General features: G+C 48.7%; 1 protein-coding gene across 4 annotated transcripts in view; it reads left to right on the top strand.

Moving 5' to 3' along the window:
- Positions 1–22,913, top strand: part of TNRC6B (trinucleotide repeat containing adaptor 6B) — a 754,281-nt gene that overhangs the window by 359,684 nt on the left and 371,684 nt on the right. For all 4 annotated transcript variants that reach the window (XM_082265794.1, XM_082265793.1, XM_082265791.1 and 1 more), the window contains exon 8: positions 14,746–14,791. In XM_082265794.1, the coding sequence (XP_082121920.1) occupies positions 14,746–14,791 (46 nt within the window). The remainder of the gene's footprint in view (positions 1–14,745; positions 14,792–22,913) is intronic.

Below are 22,913 nucleotides of genomic sequence, written 5' to 3'. Positions count from 1 at the left end.
TTCCTTGGATGTGGTTCGGGCAATCAGGGTATACCTGAAGGCTACAGAAACGTTCCGTAAGACGGATTCACTTTTTGTGATCACGGATGGCCCCAGAAAGGGGTTGCCTGCATCTGCCGCGACTATCTCCAAATGGATTAGACAGACGGTGGTACAGGCTTATTCTATTAAGGGTCGGAATCCTCCGTTCCCTGTTAAGGCGCACTCCACTCGAGCGCTCAGTACTTCCTGGGCCTACCGCCATCAGGCGTCAGTGGTCCAGGTGTGCAAGGCGGCCACCTGGTCGTCGGTACATACCTTTTACGAAATTTTATAAAGTTGATGTGATGGCATCGGCGGATGCCTCATTTGGCCGCAAGGTTTTGCAGGCCGCAATTTGAGGAGACCGGTGGTCTACCTCGAGGGGTTTTTTTTTCCGTTGGAATTTCAGTTGAGTCTCATCGTGTGATTGATGAGCCTTTAAAACTTCTAGTTGGCACCGGTTGGGCCTTCTAGATTGGATTTTGATTTCCATTTTCCCACCCCTCATTTGTGGTACTGCTTTGGGATGTCCCGAGTTGTTATTAATCAACGAGGACTACGTCTGTCAATGAGCGACAGAGAAAAATGTATTTTTGTAAAATCTTACCGTAAAATCCTTTTCTCTTAAGCTCATTGACAGACGTAGTACCCGCCCCTCTGTTTTTGAGTTGGGTTGGGTTAAATTCTCTAAACACTGCTTTGTGACATAACTGATTTGCTGTAGCAGAGAGAGAGAGGATATACCCTCTGGGACTGCCCCTAAGGTGTGGCCAGAATGTTTTCTTTCCTGTCTAGTCCTACTCCTGTAGAGGGCAGTATAACCCGAGTTGTTTTTAATCAACGAGGACTACGCCTGTCAATGAGCTTAAGAGAAAAGGATTTTACGGTAAGATTTTACAAAAATCCATTTTTACGCCAGGATCTGGAAGGGGATCAACACCCGCCTGAGCTGGCGGATCAGTGCAGTGGAGGAGGAGGCGCAGCGTGTTACATAGTTACATAGTTTGTGAGGTTGAAAAAAAGACATCAGTCCATCCAGTTCAACCTATGATGTGTGTGTGTTTGCTGTTAACCGTACATTGTATACCCCTGTATGTTGTGGTCTTTAAGGTGCCCATCTAATAGTTTTTTGAAACTATCGATGCTCCCTGCTGATACGACTGCTTGTGGAAGCGAATTCCACATCCTTACTCCTCTTACAGTGAAGAACCCCTTACGTATTTTAAGGTTAAACTGTTTTTCCTCTAGTTTTAGTGAGTGGCCACGTGTCTTATTGTATTCCCTTTCTTTGAAAAGTTTGTTCCTTTATGCTAGGGTCACCATTACAGTGTTTGTACATTGCTATCATATCCCCCCTCAAGCATCTCTTCTCCAGAGAGAATAAGTTCAGTGCTTATAGTCTTTCCTCATAGCTTATATCCTCCATTACCCTAATTATTTTTGTTGCCCTTCTCTGGACTCTCTCCAGTTCCAGCACATCCTTCCTGAGGAGTGGTGCCCAGAACTTGGCAGCATACTCCAGATGTGGCCCGGACCAGAGTTTTGTAGAGAGGGAGAATAATCTCTTTATTTCTGGAGTGAATCCCCTTTTTTATGCATGCCAGTATTCTGTTGACTTTGCTTGCAGCGGCTTGGCATTGCATGCCACTGCCAAGCCTGTTGTCCACTAGTAGCCCCAGGTACTTTTCCATCTTAGATTCACCCAGAAGTTTTCCCCCTAATGAGTAGCTTGCTTTCATGTTTCTGATGCCCAAGTGCATTACTTTACATTTTCAATGTGTGAAGGAGCAGTGTGTGCAGCAGGAGACACGTGCAAGGAAGCAATCTGCGGAAGCCGTTTGCAGGGGGAACCACTGACTACTGACCACTGAGGGTGACTGGGACCCAGGGACAGTCCGGCGGTGGTGGCGGAGAACAGACCTTACACAGACAGGAGGAGAGAGGCAGCGGGGACTGTGAGTAGAGGACGACTGATCAGCTAATCTGCTGATTTGGGGTGGGGGGGGCGTCGGCGGGGGACCATACAGAGACTGAGAGGAGAGAGAATTGTGTGCTGGTAAGAGAACTGTGAGCTGGAAATAGATCAGCAGTGAGCTGATCTGCTCTGCGGGTGAGGATCCAGGGGGGGGACAGGCACAGCTGAAGGGTCGACACGGGGAGGCTGTACAAACTGACATCAGACCAGGGGTCCCAAACTGTTGGATTAGGAATACCCTAATACTTGAGAGGACTTGTGACTGGGAGCACAGTAGCGACTGGGAGTAACCTTAGCGACCAGGAATACCTTGACATTGGGACTGGGAGTACTTTAGCGAACTCTGGAGTACCTTAGCAACTGGTGAGCACCCTACTGACTGGGAATAGCCCTAAAGACCGGGAGGACCTAGCGACCAAGATTACCTTGTGACATTGTGACTGGTGAGTACCTTAGCGACCGGGAGTACCCTAGGTTTACTATCAGGGGAGATTGAGGTATTGTAGGTAACAAATAGCAGGTTGTTATCCTAATTATCCCCATATAATAGAGGGTAATAATGTCCAACAGGATTGGGGATGCCACTCAGTGCACTTCTTGCTGCATGTATGCGTTCCTTGATGAACCAATCAAGGGCGAATGCTGCTGTGCAAGATGTGAGCGACTTGTTTCTCTGGAAGCTCAGATCCTAGATCTAGAAAACAAGGTGGTAACACTGCGTAGCACCAACAACCTGGAAAGGAGCTTGGACAATACCCAGCAGGTGCTGGCAGGGGCCAGCATAGAGGAGGGTGGAGACGCAGGCATCGGAGGTAGGCAGTTGGGTGACAGAAGGAGAGGAAGAAGGAAGAGCGCTAGGGAGTCCAGTCCTGAGTTTGTATACCCCAACAAATATGCCAAGTTGCATGATGATGGGGATATCAGCTCAGGGGTACAGTGCTGGAGCAGGTACCCTCCCCCAGCTGCCAGGGGAGCAGCGGCTCCAAGAAGGAGGGTGGCCGAGACTCGGGAAAGATTAGACAGTTAGTGGTAGTAGGGGGACTCGGTTATCAAGAGGACAGAGAGGGCAATCTGTCAAAACGATTGTGGTAGCCAAACAGTATGTTGTTTAACGGGCGCTCGAGTTCGGCACATAGACAGATTGGTTGGGGCTGCTGAAATTCTACGAGGAGGTGAGCTGTGAGCTAGATAAGGGGAGACCTGTGGATGTGGTGTATCTGGATTTATCTAAAGCATTTGATGCAGTTCCCCACAGATGCTTAATTTGCATACTAAGGTCTGCAGGCATAGAACAAAAGGTTTGCTCTTGGATAGAAAACTGGTTAAAGGGGCGTGTCCAAAGGGTGGTAATAAATAACGCATACTCAGACTGGTCTGGAGTGTTAAGCGAGGTCCCCTAAGGCTCAGTCCTGGGACAAATTATGTTTGATTTATTCATAAATAGCATTGAGGACGGGATCATTAGCTCAATCTCTGTTTTTGCAGATGACACAAAATTAAGCAGGGCAATAACTTCACATGATGTAGAAATGTTACAGAATGACCTGAATAAAATAACAGAGTGGGCAAACTACATGGCAAATGAGGTTTAATGTGGAGAAGTGTAAGGTATTGCACTTGGGGACTAAAAACATAAACTCAGAATACACTTCAGGGGGGGGGGGGGGGGACTTCTGAGGGAATCAAGAATAGAGAAAGATCTGGGAGTCTTGGTAGAAGATAGACTAAGCAATAGCATGCAATGTTAAAGTGGTTGTATCCCGCTTTTTGACACTTTTACCTACAGGTAAGCCTATAATAAGGCTTACCTGTAGGTACAAATAATATCTCCTAAACCGGCACGGTTTAGGAGATATTGACAGTGCATGCAGCCGCTCGCGCGACCGGCGCATGCGCTCTGAAGGTCCGGGGGGACCTTCAATTAACTTGCCGGGAGCTTGCCGGAAAAATCACTCCCGCGCGCATGCGCGGGAGTGACGTCATCGCGGCTCCGGCCAATCAGCGCGCTGGAGCCGTCTCTTTCGGCCAATCAGCGCGCCGGAGCCGCCGAACCCAGAAGAGACGACGAGGGATCATGGCAGCGCCCGCATCGATGTCCGGGGGTCCGTGTCGGGGCTTCGTTTTAAGGTAAGTTAAACATAATGGGCTAGTATGCAATGCATACTAGCTCATTATGCCTTTGTCTTGCAGGTTTTTTTTTTTTTTTTTTTTAATAGGGTTTACAACCGCTTTAAGCTGCAGCTGCCAAAGCCGGCAGAATATTAGCATGCATAAGGAAGGAGATATATTCCAGAAATAATCCTACCACTTTATAAAACCATGGTCCGACCACATCTGGAGTACTCTGTCCAGTTCTGGTCGCCAATCCTCAGAAAGGATGTGTTGGGACTGGAGAAAGTCCAGAGAAGGGCAACTAAACTGAGTAGGGGACTGGAAGACCTTAATTATGAGGAGCGCTCACAAGCGCTTGATTTATTCTCCCTGGAGAAGAGACGCCTGAGACATGATAGCGATTTACAAATACCTCAATGGTGATCTCAGCATACAAAAAAAAAAAATACTCAGTCACAAGGAATGTAAGAGGACACAAAGCCATACAATGCGATTTATAGGAGAAGCGATTTAACCTCATTCTACCCAGGGGGTTTTTTATAGTAAGGGCTCTAAGATTGTGGAACTCTCGACCACAAATGGTGGTAACTGCAGGGAGTATGGCTACTTTTAAAAGACTCTTGGACATACATCTCAAGGATCGAAACATTCAGGGGTACGGGAATTGAATAAGTCCACACACACCTACACGGACTACGGTCTTTGTTCAACCTCAACTACTATGCAACTATCAGTTGATCCAGGGCCTACAGTACATTTGTAATGCCTCTTTGGATGCGGCCCCGTTGGCTGGCAGGGTATCTGTGACGGCGGTGATTTTTTCGCTGCTTGATTTGGTTGAAATACCGGTCGGCTGACCAGGCTTCTAAAAAGGTGTGGACTGATCTACCTTTTTGTAGGTGACCATTTGTTGCCTCTATGGAGGAGATCATTAAGGGCCTTACGGGAGGTAAGAGTACATCACTTCTGCAGGTTGCTCGGAGCAAGGAACCTCATCGTAAATGTGGTCCTTTTTTCTCTGCCCTTTCATCCATCTGGATCGCAGGAAAAGGGTTTGAGGCCCACCTGTAACTTTGCGGGAGGCTCTAAGATACCCTGGAACAGTAAGTCAAAATTGGGAACTCCTGGTTGTGCAGACTAGCCTTCTCCAGCCTGAAGAAGCGCCCTCACTGGCATCTGGGGTGGGGTGGAGGGGGGGTGGCGTCTTCGCTTCTTTCCAGACCCATGGACCCTGCTGATTCTGGACAAATAGGTCCACAAGTTGATTCGGTTCGGTTACCATTCCCAGGAAGGAAGGCAAGGTTTGCACGATCTTGGACCTCAAGGCTCTGAACCACTTTATGCGGGTTCAGAAATTTCGGATGGAGTAAATCCGCACAATAGTGGCTTTCTTCCATCAAGGGGATCTTCTGGCTTCTATCGATCTCAAGGATGCTTGCCTTTATATTCCAATATATGTTGGGCATCAGTGTTTTCTTAGTTTTGCAGTGGGCGAGGAACATTATCCAATTCATGGCGTTACCTTTTGGTCTCGCTTCAGCTCCTCTGGTGTTCACAAAGGCTTTGGCCCCGGTGTTGGCCTTGCTTTGGCAGAAGGGGATTGCGGTACTAGGTTACCTGGGCGATCTGCTTCTGTGTGCAGAGTCTTCTTCGGCTCTAGAAGTCGACTTGGACATTACTGTGCGAACTCTACAGGAGTTCGGATGGACACTGAATTTTCAGAAATCGGCCGGTCTACTTGGGTTTAACGCTCAGAATTTCTCTGCCCCAGTGGACGGATCTTCTGCAGGGATGCCCAGTGAGGATACAATCGATGTTAATCATCAAGGGGGCACAAGGAGTGCCCTGACGGCTCGGGAAGTATCCGGCATCCTGGGGTGTGCAGAACTATATGTTCCGGCCCTCTCTGCTGTGCACGTTCCGGGGTAGAGCATTGGCAAGTGGACTATCTCTCACCCGGCAGACGATCACAGAGAATGGTCTCTTCACCCGGAGGTGTTTTATCAGCTGTGCCTCGTGTGCGGGACCCTTGATGTTGACCTGTTGGCTTCCCGTCTCAACAGGAAGGTGCAGAGGTTCGTGTCAAGGTCTCAGGATCGTCCGGCCGATGCCGCAGACACCCTGGTGGCCCCTTGGGGTCAGTATCGTCTGATTTATGCTTTTCCTCCACTAAAACTTCTTTCGAGGCTGCTATGCAGAATTGAGGTAGAAGGGATTCCAGTCGTTTTGGTGGCACCAGACTGGCCCTGTCAGTCTTGATACGCAGGCCCTGTAAGGCTGGTAGCAGACGTTCCTTGGTAACTTCCTTTCAGGGAAGAGATTCTGTCTCAGGGACCAATATTCCATCCTGCTTTAACAGCCTGGCTATTGAAAGCCAGGTGCTGAAGGAGTTGGTGATTTTTACGCAGTTAAAAGCTAGAAAACCTACTCCTGGGAAGGTTTATCATCTAGTTTGGAAGGCGTACATTACTTGGTGCGAGTCTGGGGAGGTTTCTCCTCGTTCCTTTTGTGTCTCGCCTTTTGGAATTTCTACAACTAGGTGTAGATCAACGTTTGGCTCTGGGCACCATCAAGAGTCAGATTTCCGTTTTGGCCATATTTTTCCAAAGGCCATTGGGGGCGAAGTCCTTGGTTCACACTTTATTGCAGGGAGTTCGCCATTTGGCTCCCCCGGTGTTATCCCTGGTACCTCCGTGGGATCAATACCCTCCTTCAATAGCCTCCTTTTTAAATCATTTGTGAACTTCCTGTGCTCGCTCTGTCGCAGAAGGTGGCCTTTTTGGTTGCCATTACTTTTGCGCGTAGGGTGTCGGGAGTTGGCTGCGTTGTCCTGTTGGTCACCTTACCTGGTGGTTCACAGGGACAAAGTGGTGTTATGACCCTGTCAGGCGTTCCTTCCTAAGGATGTCTCGGGGTTTCATTTGAATGAAGATATTGTGTTGCCTTTCTTATGTCCTAAGCCAAAACATCCTAAGGAAATTGCTCTACATTCCTTGGATGTAGTTCGGGCAATTTGGGTGTACCTGGTGGTGACGGAGTTGATTCAAAAATCCAATTCTTTGTTCTTTCGGATGGACCTCATAAGGAGCAGGCCATATCTGCTGCGACCATTTCCAAATGGATCAGGCAGACGGTGGTGCGGGCCTATTCTGTTAATGGTCATATTCCTCCTTTCCTTGTCAAGACGCATTCTACGAGGGCGCTTAGTGCTTCCTGGGCCTTCCGTCATCAGGCGTCAGTGGTTCAGGTGTGCAAGGCGACTATGTAGTCGTCTGTACACACATTCACAAATTTTATAAGGTGGATGTACTTGCATCTTCAGATGTTGCTTTTGGCCGCAAAGTTTTGCAGGCTGCGGTTGTAGAGGCTCCTGCCTCTTGAGGGTGTATTTTTTTTTTCCTGGTGGTGAGCTCCAGTTGTTCCTGGTTGAGCTCCTGTTTTACATGGTTTGCTAGGTTTACCCTTTTTTGGGAACTGTATGTATTGCTGTGTTTTTCCCACCCCTCATGTTGATACTGCTTTGGGACATCCCAAGGGTCTAGAAGACATGGAACTGTGTCCGTCCGTGAAGGAAAGCGAAGACCGTAAAATCCTTTTCGCTTTGGTTCACTGATGGACACAGCACCCACCCCTATGTTGGGTTGATTTAAGTGTTCTTTGGACACTGCTCTCTGTTGGGTCGATTTAAGTATTCTTTGGACACTGCTTACAAACTGAAGTCCTATAGCAGGAAGTGATGGTATACCCCCTGGGACTGCCTCAGAGGCGTAGCCAAAGTTATTTCCGTGTAGTCATACTCCTGAAGAGAGAGCAGCATAAACCTAAGGGTCTAGAAGACATGGAGCTTTGTCCGTTAGTGAACCTCAGAGAAAAGGAATTTAGGGTAAGACAAAAATCCAATTTTTTTTTTTTAAATAAATCACAGGCACTAGGATACAGTTTGTAATCTAATAGAGGGGTTGATGTAAAGATCACATCGTGGCTTAACAACCACTTTAAGTCTTGAGCAGAAATAGGCCTTTAACACTCTCAAAGGAGATCTTTGGCTTCACTCTCCCCTCAAAGCTACAGCTTCAATCAACAGATCTCCTATTTGTCCTATTCTCAAGACCTCGGAAGAGTCATCTTGCTTTCTAGAACAGTCCATCAATGATTCTTTTTTTATTTATTTGTTTATTTTTTTTTCTTCGTTCAACCTGCTAGTTGAATGGAAAAAAAATGACAATCCACACATTCATTGTGGGTGAGAGTATCCTCCTGCTGTACCTTTGTATTGTGGGGAGACTTCCTCCTCCTTCAGAATACACTGGTTAGCACTCCCAGCTATAGCCAGTGGTGCTGATTAAAGCCTCGTACACACGCACCGATTGTTGGCCGACCGATCGGCCGTCTTTTGTCCAGTGTTGTTGTGTTGGTTGAAATGTGCTCTAGACTGCACACTTATTTTGTCGGCCAACAACAACCAACTGCAGAAGTGATGTCATGTTCTGGTCTACTTTACGTGTGTTTTTTCTTCTCTGAGCATGCCCAGTCTTGATCATCACATTTTTGTCTGCCGAAATCTGTACCGACTGAGGAACAATCGGCCGTTCTGCTGACGGCCAACAAAAATTTTATAGCATGCACACCAGATTTTGTTCGGCCGAAAAGTCGCAGTCGGTTGTCGGAAGCATCATACTAACAAGCCGACAATCGGCTGATCGGACGTTGGCTGAAAATTTACGGCCAACAATCGGTGCGTGTGTACGAGGCTTAAGTGTCAAAAATTTGACAGGACGATTGTATAGAAGTCGATCTCTAGATTGCTTGTACATGGATTGAAATTTGTCCAGTCCTGCAGGACCAACCCAATGTTGATCCATTTATGGCTGGCTTAAGTCCATCATTGAGAGATGGATAAGAAATCTTGTACTTGTTGGCGTGAGCGCTAGTGATCAATCTCCTGCACTTTTACATTCCTATTTCAGATCAGTGGGAGTTTCCTGGGCATTTTGGCACCTGGTCTCTGTAGCTCAGCTGTGTAAGGCCACCACCTGGTCCCCTGTTCGTACTTTCAAAAAAGTTCAAAAAAGAGAGACAATTCTGCTTTTGACACAGTTATGTTTGCCTAGTCGCTTGCCACCTTTCACATTCATTGCTAGGAACCATCCTAGGGTCTATAAATACTTTGCCTGTGTCCTGTACTGTAAAATTAGGATTACACAAGTTTTGACTTGCCTTTTATTTCCTATCCTGGCGTACAGTGCAGGAGACACAGGCCACCATGCTTTCATTCCTTGATTACTCTGCATTGCTTGCTACAAAACTGAGGAATCAGAGTGGGCAGGGTTTTAGGGAAGGTGACAAATGGGTGTCCCTTTTTAAAGCATTTCCAGGGTCAAGTCACCTGAAGGTATGACCCCATAACCCAGGGTTTTAGCTTGTGTCCTGTACTGCATACAAAGATATGGAATTTACTGGTTAGTCAAAATTCCTTTCTCTGTCGCTCATTGACAGACGCAGTCCTCTTGATTAATAACACATTGGGTTATACTGCCCTCTACAGGAGTAGGACACTAGACGGAAGGAAAACGTTCTGGCCACACCTTAGGGGCAGTCCCAGAGGGTAAATCCTCTCTCTCTCTGCTACAGGAAGTCAGTTTCTTGCTGGGATCTTGGTCCTGGCAAGATTTTTTAGAAAACTTTTAGGCAGCTTTTTTTCTCCAGTGTTCCTGTGAGATCTTCAAGCAAGTACGCTGAAACTGGGCGACGGGCTGGATGTTGAGATCCAGTGGTCACCCCAGTCAGCCTGCGAGCGCGTGCAGGCTCTAGCTCCGCGCTGGGTCGGCCGCGACATAGTCCCACTGGACGGGGACTGACCCTGCGAATTAAGCGTCTCGCCTGGACGCCAACGACCAGTTGGAAACTGAGTCACGGCGTCCGTATTGGTCGACAGCCCCCCCACCTCGGTGGAGAAGGGTTCTGTCAGGAGTTGGCGCCTGCCTGGTTCTGGTATGGTGAGTAGAATATTTCCCCTTTACCCCCTGTCGGGTTGGTTGGTGGACGCGGGCCCCTCCTTAGGATGGTCGGACGCTCAGGTTTCTGGGTCCCCTTTCTATCCTGTAACAGGTCACAGATGCCCCAATTGAGTGTGATTGTGTGAAAAAAAAAAAAAAAAAAACAGGAGGCTTGGTTTGGGAGCTGACTATCTAAAGTCACTGTATAAGTGGGCACTGTTAAGGGACCATGACTGAAGTCAGTGGCATTACTGTGATGATGGCCATGTATAAGGGTGATAGCATCCTACCTGATAAGGTTGCAATACAGGCCGATGCCTGTGCCTGGACTACCGCCATCCGCAGGCCGCCATCCTCCCGCAGACCGCTATCCTCCCACAGCTCCCCGCAGGCCGCACAGGCCGATATCGCTTCCGCAGGCCGCTGCCATCTTCCACAGGCCGCCGCCATTTCCCCCGCGGGGCCACCATCTTGGCGTAGCCTCGTGTCTCCAGCATGGGGGCGGCCATTTTGGAAGTGACCAGTTACCTCGTGGAGAAGCATGGGAGGCGCCGGAAGGCGTGTAAAGGGGCGGAGCCGCCTCCTTTACCCGGGAAAAGTGCCAAAAGACTTCCTGTCTGTAAGAAGACAGCGCTGAGGCAGGTTGATAGAAACTTCTGTGCATCAGGTGGTGAGCCTTGGGGTCTCTCTCTCTCTCTGTGGGGTCCAAAAGCAGGTAACACTGAGGGGCGCTGTTTGCGCTGGGGGATTACAAAAAAGAAAAAAAAAAAATTTTTTTTTTTCTTTGCAATTATTTTTTTGTTAGCTGGCAAGTGTCTTGTATAATCATGGACCCTGCCACACATGTATCCCCACCTGATCCCCTCGAGGTGGCCGCAGGACCCTCCAGTACCCCACTGGTTATTGATGCATTATCAGCAGTTTTGGAGTCTTTGGTATCCCGGGTGGAGGTAGCCTGTCAGGGACGGGGGTCAAGAAAGCGACCCACGCCTACCCCTATTTCATCTGATACTTCAGATACAGATTCTGAGCTGGTCACTGCAGCTGCAGGTCCCTCTGCTGGGGCTGTTGTCTCAGGTAATTTCTCCTCAGACAGTGAGGAGGACGTATCTGCCTCCGCCATAGCACAAGAAGAAGCGCTGGTGGACGCACTAGTTGTGTCTGTCCGGGAAACCTTAAGACTTGAGGTTACACCGGCAGAGGTAACCGAGATGGAAATTCCTTTTGGTACTAGAAAGCGTGCCAAGATGGCGAAGGTTTTTCCTTTACCCAAATGTTTTGGCAATAAAATTAAAGAGGAATGGGATCATCCGAAACGAGCCCTTGCTGTTTCTAAACGCATTGCTAGGCGTTATCCGTTTGAGGAATCCCTCATTAAAAGATGGACGGTACCACCAGTGGTGGACCCACCGATTTCCAGACTAAATAAAGCCTCTGTCATCCCGTTGGAGGACGCTCCGTCCTTTAAGGATCCGGTGGATCGGAAAGTGGAAGCGGAATCCCGCACCATTTTTTTCCCTGATAGGGTCAACCTTTAGGCCAGTGGTTGCCATTGGTTTAGTTTCACAAACATTGACAGAATGGGCCAAATTGTTACGCCATGACTTAAAGGGGAGAAGTATCCCCCCGGCAGCATCTGATTTGATGGAACAAATTATACAAGGACTACAGTTCATCTGTGACGCCGCCCTGGATGCCACTCCCTTGTTAGGGCATGCATCGATGTCCGCAGTGGTCCTCAGACGTGTGTTGTGGTTAAAGTGCTGGTCGGCGGATCTAGGTTCCAAGAAAGCTTTGACTAATCTCCCTTTTCAGGGGGATCGCCTGTTTGGGGCCACCTTAGATGAGATTATAAAGGATGTCACTGGGGGCAAGAGCACTTTTTTGCCACAGACTGCTAAGGGCAAGGGACCTCGCAACAGGCGAGGACCTTCCTTTTCCGCTCATAAAAGGTTTGTTCGCTCCGCTGGGGCGAGCGAGAAGGGCTCCAAAGCCCCCTCAGGGGGTTTCAGAGGGCGCTGGTCGGGTAAACAAAAATCCGGCTCAGCCAAACCTGAAGATAAGACCAACACAGCCTGAAGGTGCGCCCCCACCCATTTCTGGGGTGGGGGGACGTCTTCACCGGTTTCCAGATCCAGGGCTTTCCTGAATCCCGTACAAAAGGGTTCAGGAGGTCAGTCACTCGGGATACAAGATCGAGTGTCGATCACTTCTACCGGTGCGATTCTTCCCTTCCAACATTCGTATGCTACAGGGAGCGGTAGTTTCCGTTCCTTGAGCAGGACATTTTCTTCACTTTTTGCAAAGATCATTCCCAGTTCCCTCCCAGGAATCTGATCCGGGTGAGCGAGCGGACCAGGGAGTCTCTGGTCTGGTGGCTTCGGTCTCCTATGCTCAGCCAGAGGAAGTTACTACTTCCGATTGAGTCCAAGTTTCTGATAAATGTGTGGGAACTGAGAGCGATCAGACTTTGTCTGATTTTCTGGACCGGGCAGCCCGGTTCGGATCCAGTCAGACAATGCCACGGCTGTGGCTTAGGTCTAGCACCAAGGATTTCACCAGCTGTGCCTTCATTGGGGCACCCCGGAGGTGGATCTGTTGGCATCTCGGCTCAACAGGAAGGTGCGGAGGTTTGTAGGCCGCACCCGCGATCCTCTAGCGGACGCAGCAGACGCGCGGATCGCCCCGTAGGGGCAGTATCAGCTACTGTATGTCTTCCCTCCTCTCAAGTTGCTGCTGAAGCTTCTCCGCAGGATAGAGGTGGAGGGAATGCCAGTTATCCTGGTAATTCCGGACTAGCCTCGTCAAGCCGGGCACGCCGACTTGGGCAGACTGGTCGCGGACGATCCTTGGAGACTTCCTCTCAAGGAGGATCTGCGGTCTCAGGGACCGATCTTCCATCTTGCTTTACAATCGCTGGCTTTAACGGCCTGGCCATTGAGACCCAGGTACTGAAGTACAAGGGATTGTCAGCTTCAGTTATTCCTACTCTAAAGCAAGGAAAGTGACTTCTAGCAAGGTCTATTATCGCACATGGAAGGTTTATATTGCGTGGTGTGAATCCCTTGGATTTCCCCCACATACCTATTCGGTGACCCGAATCTTGGCTTTTCTGCAACAGGGGGTTGAGCAGAAGTTGTCCTTGAGCACTATCAAGGGTCAGGTTTCAGCGTTGGCAATCTTCTTTCAGAAACCTTTGGCTACTCATTCCTTGGTGCGGAATTTCATCCAGGGAGTGCGGCACCTGGCTCCGCCAGTGCGCGCGCCCTTACCGCCCTGGGATCTTAATCTGGTGTTGTCGGTTCTTCAGAAACCTCCCTTTGAAGATATCAGGGAGATTCCCTTGCTTACTTTATCCCAGAAGGTGTCAGAACTGGCTGCATTATCTTGTCGTTCCCCATATCTGGTGGTTTATAGGGATAAGGTGGTTCTTCGTCCGAATCCATCCTTCCTTCCTAAAGTGGTTTCAGAGTTTCATCTGAATGAAGATATTGTATTACCTTCCCTGTGTCCTAAGCCCAGTCATCCTCGGGAGTTTGCGTTACATTCCTTGGATGTGGTTCGGGCAATCAGGGTATACCTGAAGACTACGGACTCGTTTCGTAAAACGGATTCACTTTTTGTGATCACGGATGGCCCCAAAAAGGGGTTGCCTGCATCTGCCGCGACTATCTCCAGATGGATCAGACAGACGGTGGTACAGGCATATTCTATTAAGGGTCGGGATCCCCCGTTCCCTGTTAAGGCGCACTCCACTCGGGCGCTTAGTGCTTCCTGGGCCTTCCGCCATCAGGCGTCAGTGGTCCAGGTTTGCAAGGCGGCTACCTGGTCGTCGGTTCATACCTTTACAAAATTTTATAAAGTTGATGTGATGGCATCGGCGGATGCCTCTTTTGGCCGCAAGGTTCTGCAGGCCGCAATTTGAGGGAGACCGGTGGTCTACCTCAAGGGTTTTTTTCCGTTGGATTTTCAGTTGAGTCTCATCCTTTAGTTTAATGAGCCTTTAAAGACTTCTAGTCGGCACCGGTTGGGCCTTCTAGATTAAAATTTTTCTGTTATCCCACCCCTCATTTGTGGCACCGCTTTGGGACGTCCCAATGTGTTATTGATCAAGAGGACTGCGTCTGTCAATGAGCGACAGAGAAAAATGGATTTTTGTAAAATCTTACCGTAAAATCCTTTTCTCTTAAGCTCATTGACAGACGCAGTACCCGCCCCTCGGTTTTTTGAGTTGGGTTGGGTTAAATTCTCTGACACTGCTTTGTGACATAACTGACTTCCTGTAGCAGAGAGAGAGAGGATATACCCTCTGGGACTGCCCCTAAGGTGTGGCCAGAACGTTTTCCTTCCGTCTAGTGTCCTACTCCTGTAGAGGGCAGTATAACCCAATGTGTTATTAATCAAGAGGACTGCTTCTGTCAATGAGCTTAAGAGAAAAGTATTTTACGGTAAGATTTTACAAAAATCAATTTTTTTTCCTGTAGTTATACTCCCATTTTCCCTTGTAATATCTGCTTTATGATTAATTGTACTGTAGTCCATATTTATGACTGAGTTGTAAAAACAATGCTTAAGATAAATCGTCTCCAATTTCAAAATTATTGACCATTACGTCATTATTTCTTCCTAAATGTTATACAGAGCCAAGTGGATGACCCATCTCCCAGTAAGATGGACCACCCTGTTGGTAAGTTTTCTGCCTTTTGTTTGTGTGGTGCTTGAAAGTACTAGAGTTTCTGTAGTCCATATAAAGTGGCAAAAATAATTTTGATCCCCTGCAGATTTTGTAAGTTTGCCCACCTACAAAGAAATGAAGGGTCTATTTTTAACCTAGGTGTATTTTAAATGATGGAGACGGAATATCAACCAAAAATCCAGAAAAAATACGTGATACAAATGTTATAAATTGAGTTGCTGTAAAGTGAGTAAAATAAGTATTAGATCCCCAAACAAACCATGACTTAGTACTTGTGTAGAAACCCTTGTTGGCCAGCACAGAGGTAAGACATTTCTTGTACATGGTGACCAGGTTTGCACAAATCTCAGGAGAGATTTTGGTCCACTCTTTACAGATCTTCTCTAAATCCTTAGTGTTTGTAAAGTCAGAAGGTTTTTTTTATGTTAATGCATTAAAAGAGAAGTAGGGGTTTATGGTATTTGATTTATACTTGCCTAGGTCGATGCAGTCCGATGCTGCATCCGTCCCCTAGCGCCCCTACACTGAGATCTGAGCGATCCAACACCACTGAACGCTCGGCTTTCACAGCTCCGTGAGCAGAGAGCTGCTGATTGTCAGCAGCTCTCTGCTCTGCCCCCTTTTCGCTCGCTGGAGCGCTGGGCTGTGGAGGGGTTCGAGCGGCCGACTAAGCCTTTTCAGCGGCTCGCTGAGAGGCGGAGTCAGTTGTCAGTCCAGGGATCTGGCAGATCCCAACTCCATGGTCGTGATGAAGCGGAGCCTAGACCGTCTTCTGTGACGTCAGCAGAGAGCGGACTTCAGCCGGCTCTCTGCTGAAAACGGGTCTGAGGAGTGCAAAACAAACTGTGCTCCTGTGATCCATAGGAAAAGTATATCCAAACAAGCTTTGGCTGTACTTCTTTAAGTTAAAGAGTCTACTGTGTGCAGCAGCCCCCCTAATGCTTACCTGAACCCCCTCTCAATCCAGCGATGTCCACGACTGTCTCAGCCATCCGGACTCCCCTCCTCATTGGCTAAGACAGCAGCGGCACCATTGGCTCCCACTGCTATCAATCAAAGTCAGTTAGCCAATGTGGAGAGGGAGGGAGAGAGAGGGGGCAGGGCCGTACCGCAGCTCCCTATCTGAATAGATGCATGCGGCTGTGACTTGGCTCTGGTGCCCCCATAGCAAGCTGCTTGCTGTAGGGGCACTCAGAGGGAGGGGCCAGGAGAGCCGAAGAGGGAACCGAGAAGAGGAGGATCTGGGCTGCTTTGTGCAAAACCCAACTGTACAGAGTAGGTAAGTATAACATGTTTGTTATTTTTCACTAAAAAAAAAAAAATGACTTTACAATCGCTTTAAGGTTTCTTGGCTGTGGCTAGGCAACTTAAAGCTTTAGCTCCCTACATACATTTTCTATAGGATTAAAGTCTGTAGACTGACTAGGCCACTCCATGACCTTAATGTGCTTCTTCTTGAGCCACTCCTTTGTAGCCTTGGTAGTATGTTTTGGGTCATTGTCATGCTGGAAGACCATCCACGACCCATCTTCAGTGTTCTGGCTTAGGGAAGAAGGTTCTCATTCAAGATTTTACAAAACATGGCCCCGTCCTTTGGCCCCTCAATGCAGCAAAGTCGGCCTTTACCTTTAGCAGAGAAACAGCCCCAAAACGGAATGTTTCCACCTCTGTGCTTGACTGAAGGGATCGTGTTCTTAGGGTCATGGTCGGCATTTTTCTTCCTCCAAACACGATTCAAGTTCATGACAAAGCTCAATTTTTGTCTCATCTGACCTCAGCACTTTCTCCTAATCTTTTTCTGAATCAGATAGTCATTGGCAAACTTCAGATGGGCCTTTATATGTGCCTTCTTGAGGAGGGGGACCTTGCGGGTGCTGCAGGATTTCAATTCATAGCGGCATATTGTTTTAACAATGGTTTCTTTGGTGATTGTGATCCCAGCTGCCTTGAGATCATTCACAAGCTCCTCCTGTGTAGTTCTGGGCTGATCCCTCACTTTTCTCATGATCATCCTTACCCCATGAGGCCAAATCTTGCATGGAGCTCCAAACCAAGAGCGATTGATGGTTATTTTGTATTCCTTCCATTTGCGAATAATCACTCCAAGCTTCTAGCTGATGCTCTTGTAGCCCATTCCAGCCTTGTGCAGGTCTACCTGGTCTTGTGCTGGTATTTGCTCTTTGGTCTTGCCCATGATGGTGAGGTTTGAATGGAAGAAAGAGATTTTTTGCACAGGTGTCTTTTATACACAATTGTCATTAGGAGCACCTTATTAAATTGACAGGACTAATTTGTGTACCACATGAGCACATAGTGTAGCTAGTGTGGGAGCCAAAATTGTTGGTTGGTAGGGGATCAAATACTGGTTGCTATTCTGTCTCTTTAAAATACACCTATGATGACAGTTCTAGACCCTTCACTTCATTGTAAGTTGCCAAACTTACAAAATCTGCAGGGGATTTAAATACTTTTTTTGCCACTGTATCGTACTTGCAAAATATAAGAAATTAACAACGTTATCATCCATTGAGGGACATAGTATTTGTAGATAATTTTGGACAGTGAATTTATACTGTTGCTTTCATGTTGCTGGAAAACATACATTTTAAGCCAATCCCTGTATAACCTCGCCTTCAACTATCATGCCTCAGTTTTTTGCTAGTGTTCTAGGAGCTTAGATACTTTTTTCCTGACTGCAGAGAACAAATTTCTCCCACATTTCTTTTTCTGTCTTTATTTTATTTCCTTCTTCAAAACTACACGAATGTTGTTTTTCTTCAATCAGAAGGTCAAGTATTGATCAGAAACACTATTTGCACTGCTATTCCAACTCAAAGATATTCAAAAGTCCAACAACTGCCCACACCTTTTGTCACTCCCAAAAGTGTGTAAAAAAACCATATAAAAGTAAATATCGTGTAGTTCTATCACAATATCCAACTAAATTATACATGTGAAAGTTAAACCAAAAAATTAAATAAAAAACATCCACGTGACATACACTCTCTCTTGTCGTCTTTAGGTAATACGCATTTGCAAACGTGCTTTTATATACAATGGGTATAAAAAGTCGACACACCTGTTAAAATGTCAGGTTTTTGTGATGTAAAAAAAATGAGACAATAAGTCATTTCAGAACTTTCCACCTTTAACGTGACCTATAAACTGTATGTAGCACCCTACAGGTAGGTGCTAGGTAAAAGTATAGTGGGCCTTGGCTGCCTAACAGCAGGGCCATGATTTCAGCTGGCTGTCATGTCTCCCAGGTGTGTCTGCTGAGAGGGGAGTCTCCCCACTGGCTCCATGAGAGGGTTCTCATTGGGCAGTGGAGGAAACCCAGTCAGAGACACATTTAGGCCTTTATCTACCCCAGAAGGCAGATTCTGCCACACAGGATTCTGGAAGTGGGTATATGTTTTGAGGGAACGCATGACTCAGCGTCTTTTGCATGAAGCAGAGTCCTAGGAGGGAGAGTACGGCTGTCTCTCCTCCTGTCAGAAGGATTGGGTGTTCTGGGTGGCTGCCTGGGAATACAGAAAATGCTGATTTGAGCTGCTAAATGGATCCGGTGTGCCGAGGACCAGTGGAGGAAGAGGAGTTCAGTTCCAGGAAAGCCTGCCAAGGTCGTGAGTACGGTGAACTGCCCCTAGGGTTCTGCCAAGTGTAGAGGGGACCACTCCAGAGAAGGTTCCAGGGATCCAGGAGTCAGCTAGCTGTAAATGGGGTGCCTAGTCAGAGGACCCTGAAGTATTAGAGGGGGTACCTAGTCAGAGGACCCTGAAATGTAAAAAGGGGACACCAGTGGTTAGGCCCTGATGAGTCAGTTTGTAGTGTACAGAGTTAAGAGTTGCAGCAGCACAAGCAGTGACAAGGAGCTACCTCAGTCAGTGAAGGGCTGGAGGGAGCTGTTCAGTGACTTTTGAGCTAAATCGAGTGTCAGGAGTCAAGTGTTCTACAGTCCTGGATCTTCTGAGTTAACAAACAAGTTAAAGTCGAAGTTCTAGCACAAGTTCAGTATTCACAGTATCTTTGAGCGCCAGGAAGCGCTAGCCAGCATTTAGCTGGCGTCCATACAGCGCCAATGAGCATTTCTCTTACGTCCTCTGACAGTCGCCGCCCACTAATACAGTCTTCACCAATGGGTATTGACCTCTTATCCATAGGAGCAAGCTAGGCATAAGACTTGTTAAAAACAAAGTAATCTACATAGACACACCTATGGGGGCTGTCCCACTGGTCCAATAATACCCCCCTGCTATCAGCCATCCCAACTCAGTTTGTCTTCTGCCTGGTTAGGAGTGAGATAGGCTCTCCCTGTGCTGGGGCTACAGTCTCAGCCTTCTTCTTCTGATTTATGATTTTATTTCTAAAAATGTGTTTTCTCTTACGTCCTCCGACAGTCGCCGCCTCCTCTAAGTCATCACTATTGGGTATTTTCCACCTATCCGTAGGAATAGCTAGGCATATAGACTTAGTCAAAAGACAAAAGGCATTAGCATATACACACCCACGGGGGCTGTCCCATCTGGTCAATACCCCCCTGCATCACCACTCCCAACTCAGTTTTAGTTTGCCTAGCAATCAGAAATATTCAGGCTACCTTGTGCTGGGGCTTCAGTCTCAGCCTTCCTAAATCTTTTATTTGATTTTCTTTTAAAATGTCAGTTTTTTTTCTCTCACATTACTAGCTGTTTGTTTTGTCAGCTTTAGTGTTTATTCTTCGGATGAAGATGGATCATGCGGTGCTGGGATTCGGACTGGCCGCCCTGGTTCTCCAGGGCACAGAGGGTCAGATGGTCCCCCAGCCCGCCATCGAGCGTTCAGCTATGGTTCGCCCTGGCATTAAGAACGACCCATCCCTGTTCGCTGCAGGGATGCAGCCGTGAGGTGGCTACGTCACAGGACTCGTCTGCGGTGCTGCAGAGTCATGTCCCTGGCTCACGGCACTCCCTGTCAGATGACAGAGGTTTATCCGTGCATAGAGGCTCCCCCACGCCATCGGGTACAGGTAAGTACTTTCTGTGTGGGGCCTCTGCCTGGGGTGGCAGTCTGTGTTGCTGTGTGTCCCCATGTCTGTGCCTGTGTGACTCCCTGTGCGATCCCTGCGGGGTTCGCTGTGTGCAGATCATGTATGTTTGCCGGGGGTCCCTGTCCCTGTGTCACCTTAGGTACAGACTTGTGTGCTGTGCAGCGACCGCTGCGGGGGTGAATTTGCGCGGTCCGCCATGTTTTGACTACGCACAGGTGTATAGCCCCTCTGGGGCGAGTATACAGCTCATTTTGGCGCCATCCGCCGCCATTTTGTGGGCGGTGAGACGATCGGTTCGGCCGCATGTCGGCGGCCATCTTGGTGTAGCCTCCTATGCATCCCTATGGGGCAGCCATTTTCCCTGGGGTCTGGCTTATGGCCAGCCCCCTCCAGCAGCATTTCCTTTTCCTCTCAGACAGCACAGACACAGGTAGCAACGATCTGCGGGCTCTGCAGTTTATCTCTCTGTCTTCCTCTGTATACTGCTTCTGGCTCAGTTTCTTTCTCCTTTTGGGGGTCTTCACAGCTGTGACAGTAGCGGTGGGCTGCGCACTCCGCAGTGCTATTTACGGGGACAGTACACTACTTTTTTGCACTGTAGTTTTTTTATTATCTTGAGCCATGGATTCTCAGGAAAGCAAGTTTCCTCCAGCTTTAGTGGGGGGCCCCAGTTCTCCTGTGGCCCCGCTGCGACCTGATCTGGCTGCTGTAGTTGCAACTTTAGTGGCAAATATGGAAATGCTGATGTCTGAACGAGCTGCGAGAAAATGGCCCAGGCTGTCTCTCTCTTCTGATTCAGATGGGGATATGGATGCTGCTGCGAGCGTGCCCTTTTCAGGGTCCCGCTCGTCCTTAGACCCCCCAGGGTCTGAGGGGGAGGCTGAGGTGGAGGGTTTTGATACATCCTCTCCAGGGTCACCCGAAGAACGGGCGACCATGGATGAGTTGATTGTTTCTGTTAAGGAAACCTTACATTTAGAGGTTTAGCCCTGTCCTTCGGGCGTTGCGTCCTCATTTGGGACGCACAGGACCCGCAAGTCTGCGCAGGTTTTTCCCTGCCCAGCGGAATTCCATTACACTGTTAATGAAATGTGGCACACGTTAAAACGTCCATTCCTGGTACCTAGTCGGTTCAAATTGCTTTATCCTTTTGCGCCGGTTACGGAATCACGATGGTGTGTGCCTCCACAGGTAGATCACACTGTGGCCGTGCTGAACAAGGCTACCTTGGTTCCTACTGAGGATACCGCGGTTTTCCGGGATCCCACGGACCGACGGTTGGAGTCTCTAACCCGCCATTCCTATACGGTGGCGGGTTCGTTGCTCAAACCCGTTTTCGCGTCCGTTATGGTGGCTCAGGCGGTGGCTGATTGGATTAAGGTGCTTAGAGGCAACCTAGTGTCCGATGGCGTGCCGCCTGCACGACTGGAAATGGTGGACCAAATCCATCAAGGAGTCATGTATCTGTGTGATGTAGCCCTTAATGAGGCCCCCTTGGTGGCTCGCCTCTCGAGTGTCACGGTACTTAACCGGCGACTGATATGGCTGAAGAGCTGGTCGGCCGACCAGTCCTCGCGGAAAACTGTTGCTGATTTTCCCTATGCTGGTTCTCGCCATTTTGGCGAGGCGTTGGATACCCTGGTGAAGGGCGTCACGGGGGGTAAGAGCACTATGCTACCCCAGAACCCGAAGAACAAGTCTTTCCGTGGCAAGCGGGGTTCTGCGCCTAAATCAAGTCAGGGGTCCTTTCGTGCCTTTCGGAACCAATCCAAGGGCAAGCCCTTCAAGGCCCAGGGCAACCAGAAGAAACCCTGGGCGGGTAAGCAGAAGACCGGCAATGCCGGTTCGGTGGGACACTCCGCCTCTGCCTGAAGGGGCGCCCTCACCCATTTCTGGGGTGGGGGGACGTTTGCGCGGTTTCCTCCAACCTTGGCTGCTCCTGCCTCTGCGGGATGATCTCCTGTCTCAGGGTCCGATCTTCCATCCTGCTTTGCAGTCGCTGGCTTTAACGGCCTGGCTGTTGAGACCCAGGTCTTGAAGGACAAGGGTCTATCTTCTGAGGTTATCCCTACCCTGATCAAGGCTAGGAAATCTTCCTCTGGTAAGATCTATTACCGTATCTGGAAAGCCTACTTCACCTGGTGTGAATCCAGGGGGTTTTCCCCTCGTTCTTACTCGGTGTCGAGAATCTTGTCTTTCCTCCAGTCTGGAGTGGATCAGCGCCTGGCGCTAGCCACTATAAAGGGCCAGGTGTCAGCACTGGCGGTCCTTTTCCAACGCCCTGTGGCGACTCATTCCTTGGTGCGCACATTTATTCAAGGTGTGTGACATTTGGCTCCTCCTAGGAAGGAGCCTTTAGCTCCATGGGACTTGAACTTGGTCCTGTCCGCATTGCAGCGTGCTCCTTTTGAAAATATCAGGGAGATATCGTTGCCTCTGCTGTCGAAAAAGGTTGCTTTTCTTGTGGCGATCACTTTGGCTCGCAGAGTGTCGGAGCTGGCGGCGTTGTCTTGCCGCTCCCCTTACTTGATAATTCACAAGGATAAGGTGGTGTTGAGAACACCCCCGTCCTTTCTTCCCAAGGTGATCACTGAGTTCCACCTTAATGAGGACATTGTCTTGCCTTCGCTTTGTACAAAGCCTAAGCATCCTAAGGAGATTGCTTTGCATTCCTTGGATGTTGTCAGGGCGATCAAGGTTTACCTGAAGTCTACGGGATCCTTTCGGAAGGCGGACTCTCTCTTTGTTCTTCCTGAGGGACCTCGAAAGGGCATGGCTGCATCGGCAGCGACTATTGCCAAGTGGATCAGACAGACCATTGAGCAGGCCTATGCCTTGAAGGAACGGGTTCCGCCCTTCCCTGTTAAGGCGCACTCTACCAGGTCTTTGAGTACTTCCTGGGCCTGTTGGCATCGGGCCTCCGTGGCCCAGGTGTGCAAGGCGGCGACTTGGTCGTCGGTGCACACTTTTTCCAAGTTCTACAAAGTAGAAGTTCTGGCATCAGCTGATGCTTCTTTTGGCCGCAAAGTTCTCAGTGCGGCTGTTCCATGATGGACCCTTGATTTTTTCTCTGGGTCCCTGGCT

The sequence above is a fragment of the Pelophylax lessonae genome, assembly GCF_965119305.1.
Source record: "Pelophylax lessonae genome assembly, chromosome: 8".
Classification (NCBI taxonomy): domain Eukaryota; kingdom Metazoa; phylum Chordata; class Amphibia; order Anura; family Ranidae; genus Pelophylax; species Pelophylax lessonae.
The sequence above is the reverse complement of the archived record's forward strand: the minus strand, read 5'-3'. Positions and strand labels throughout refer to the sequence as shown.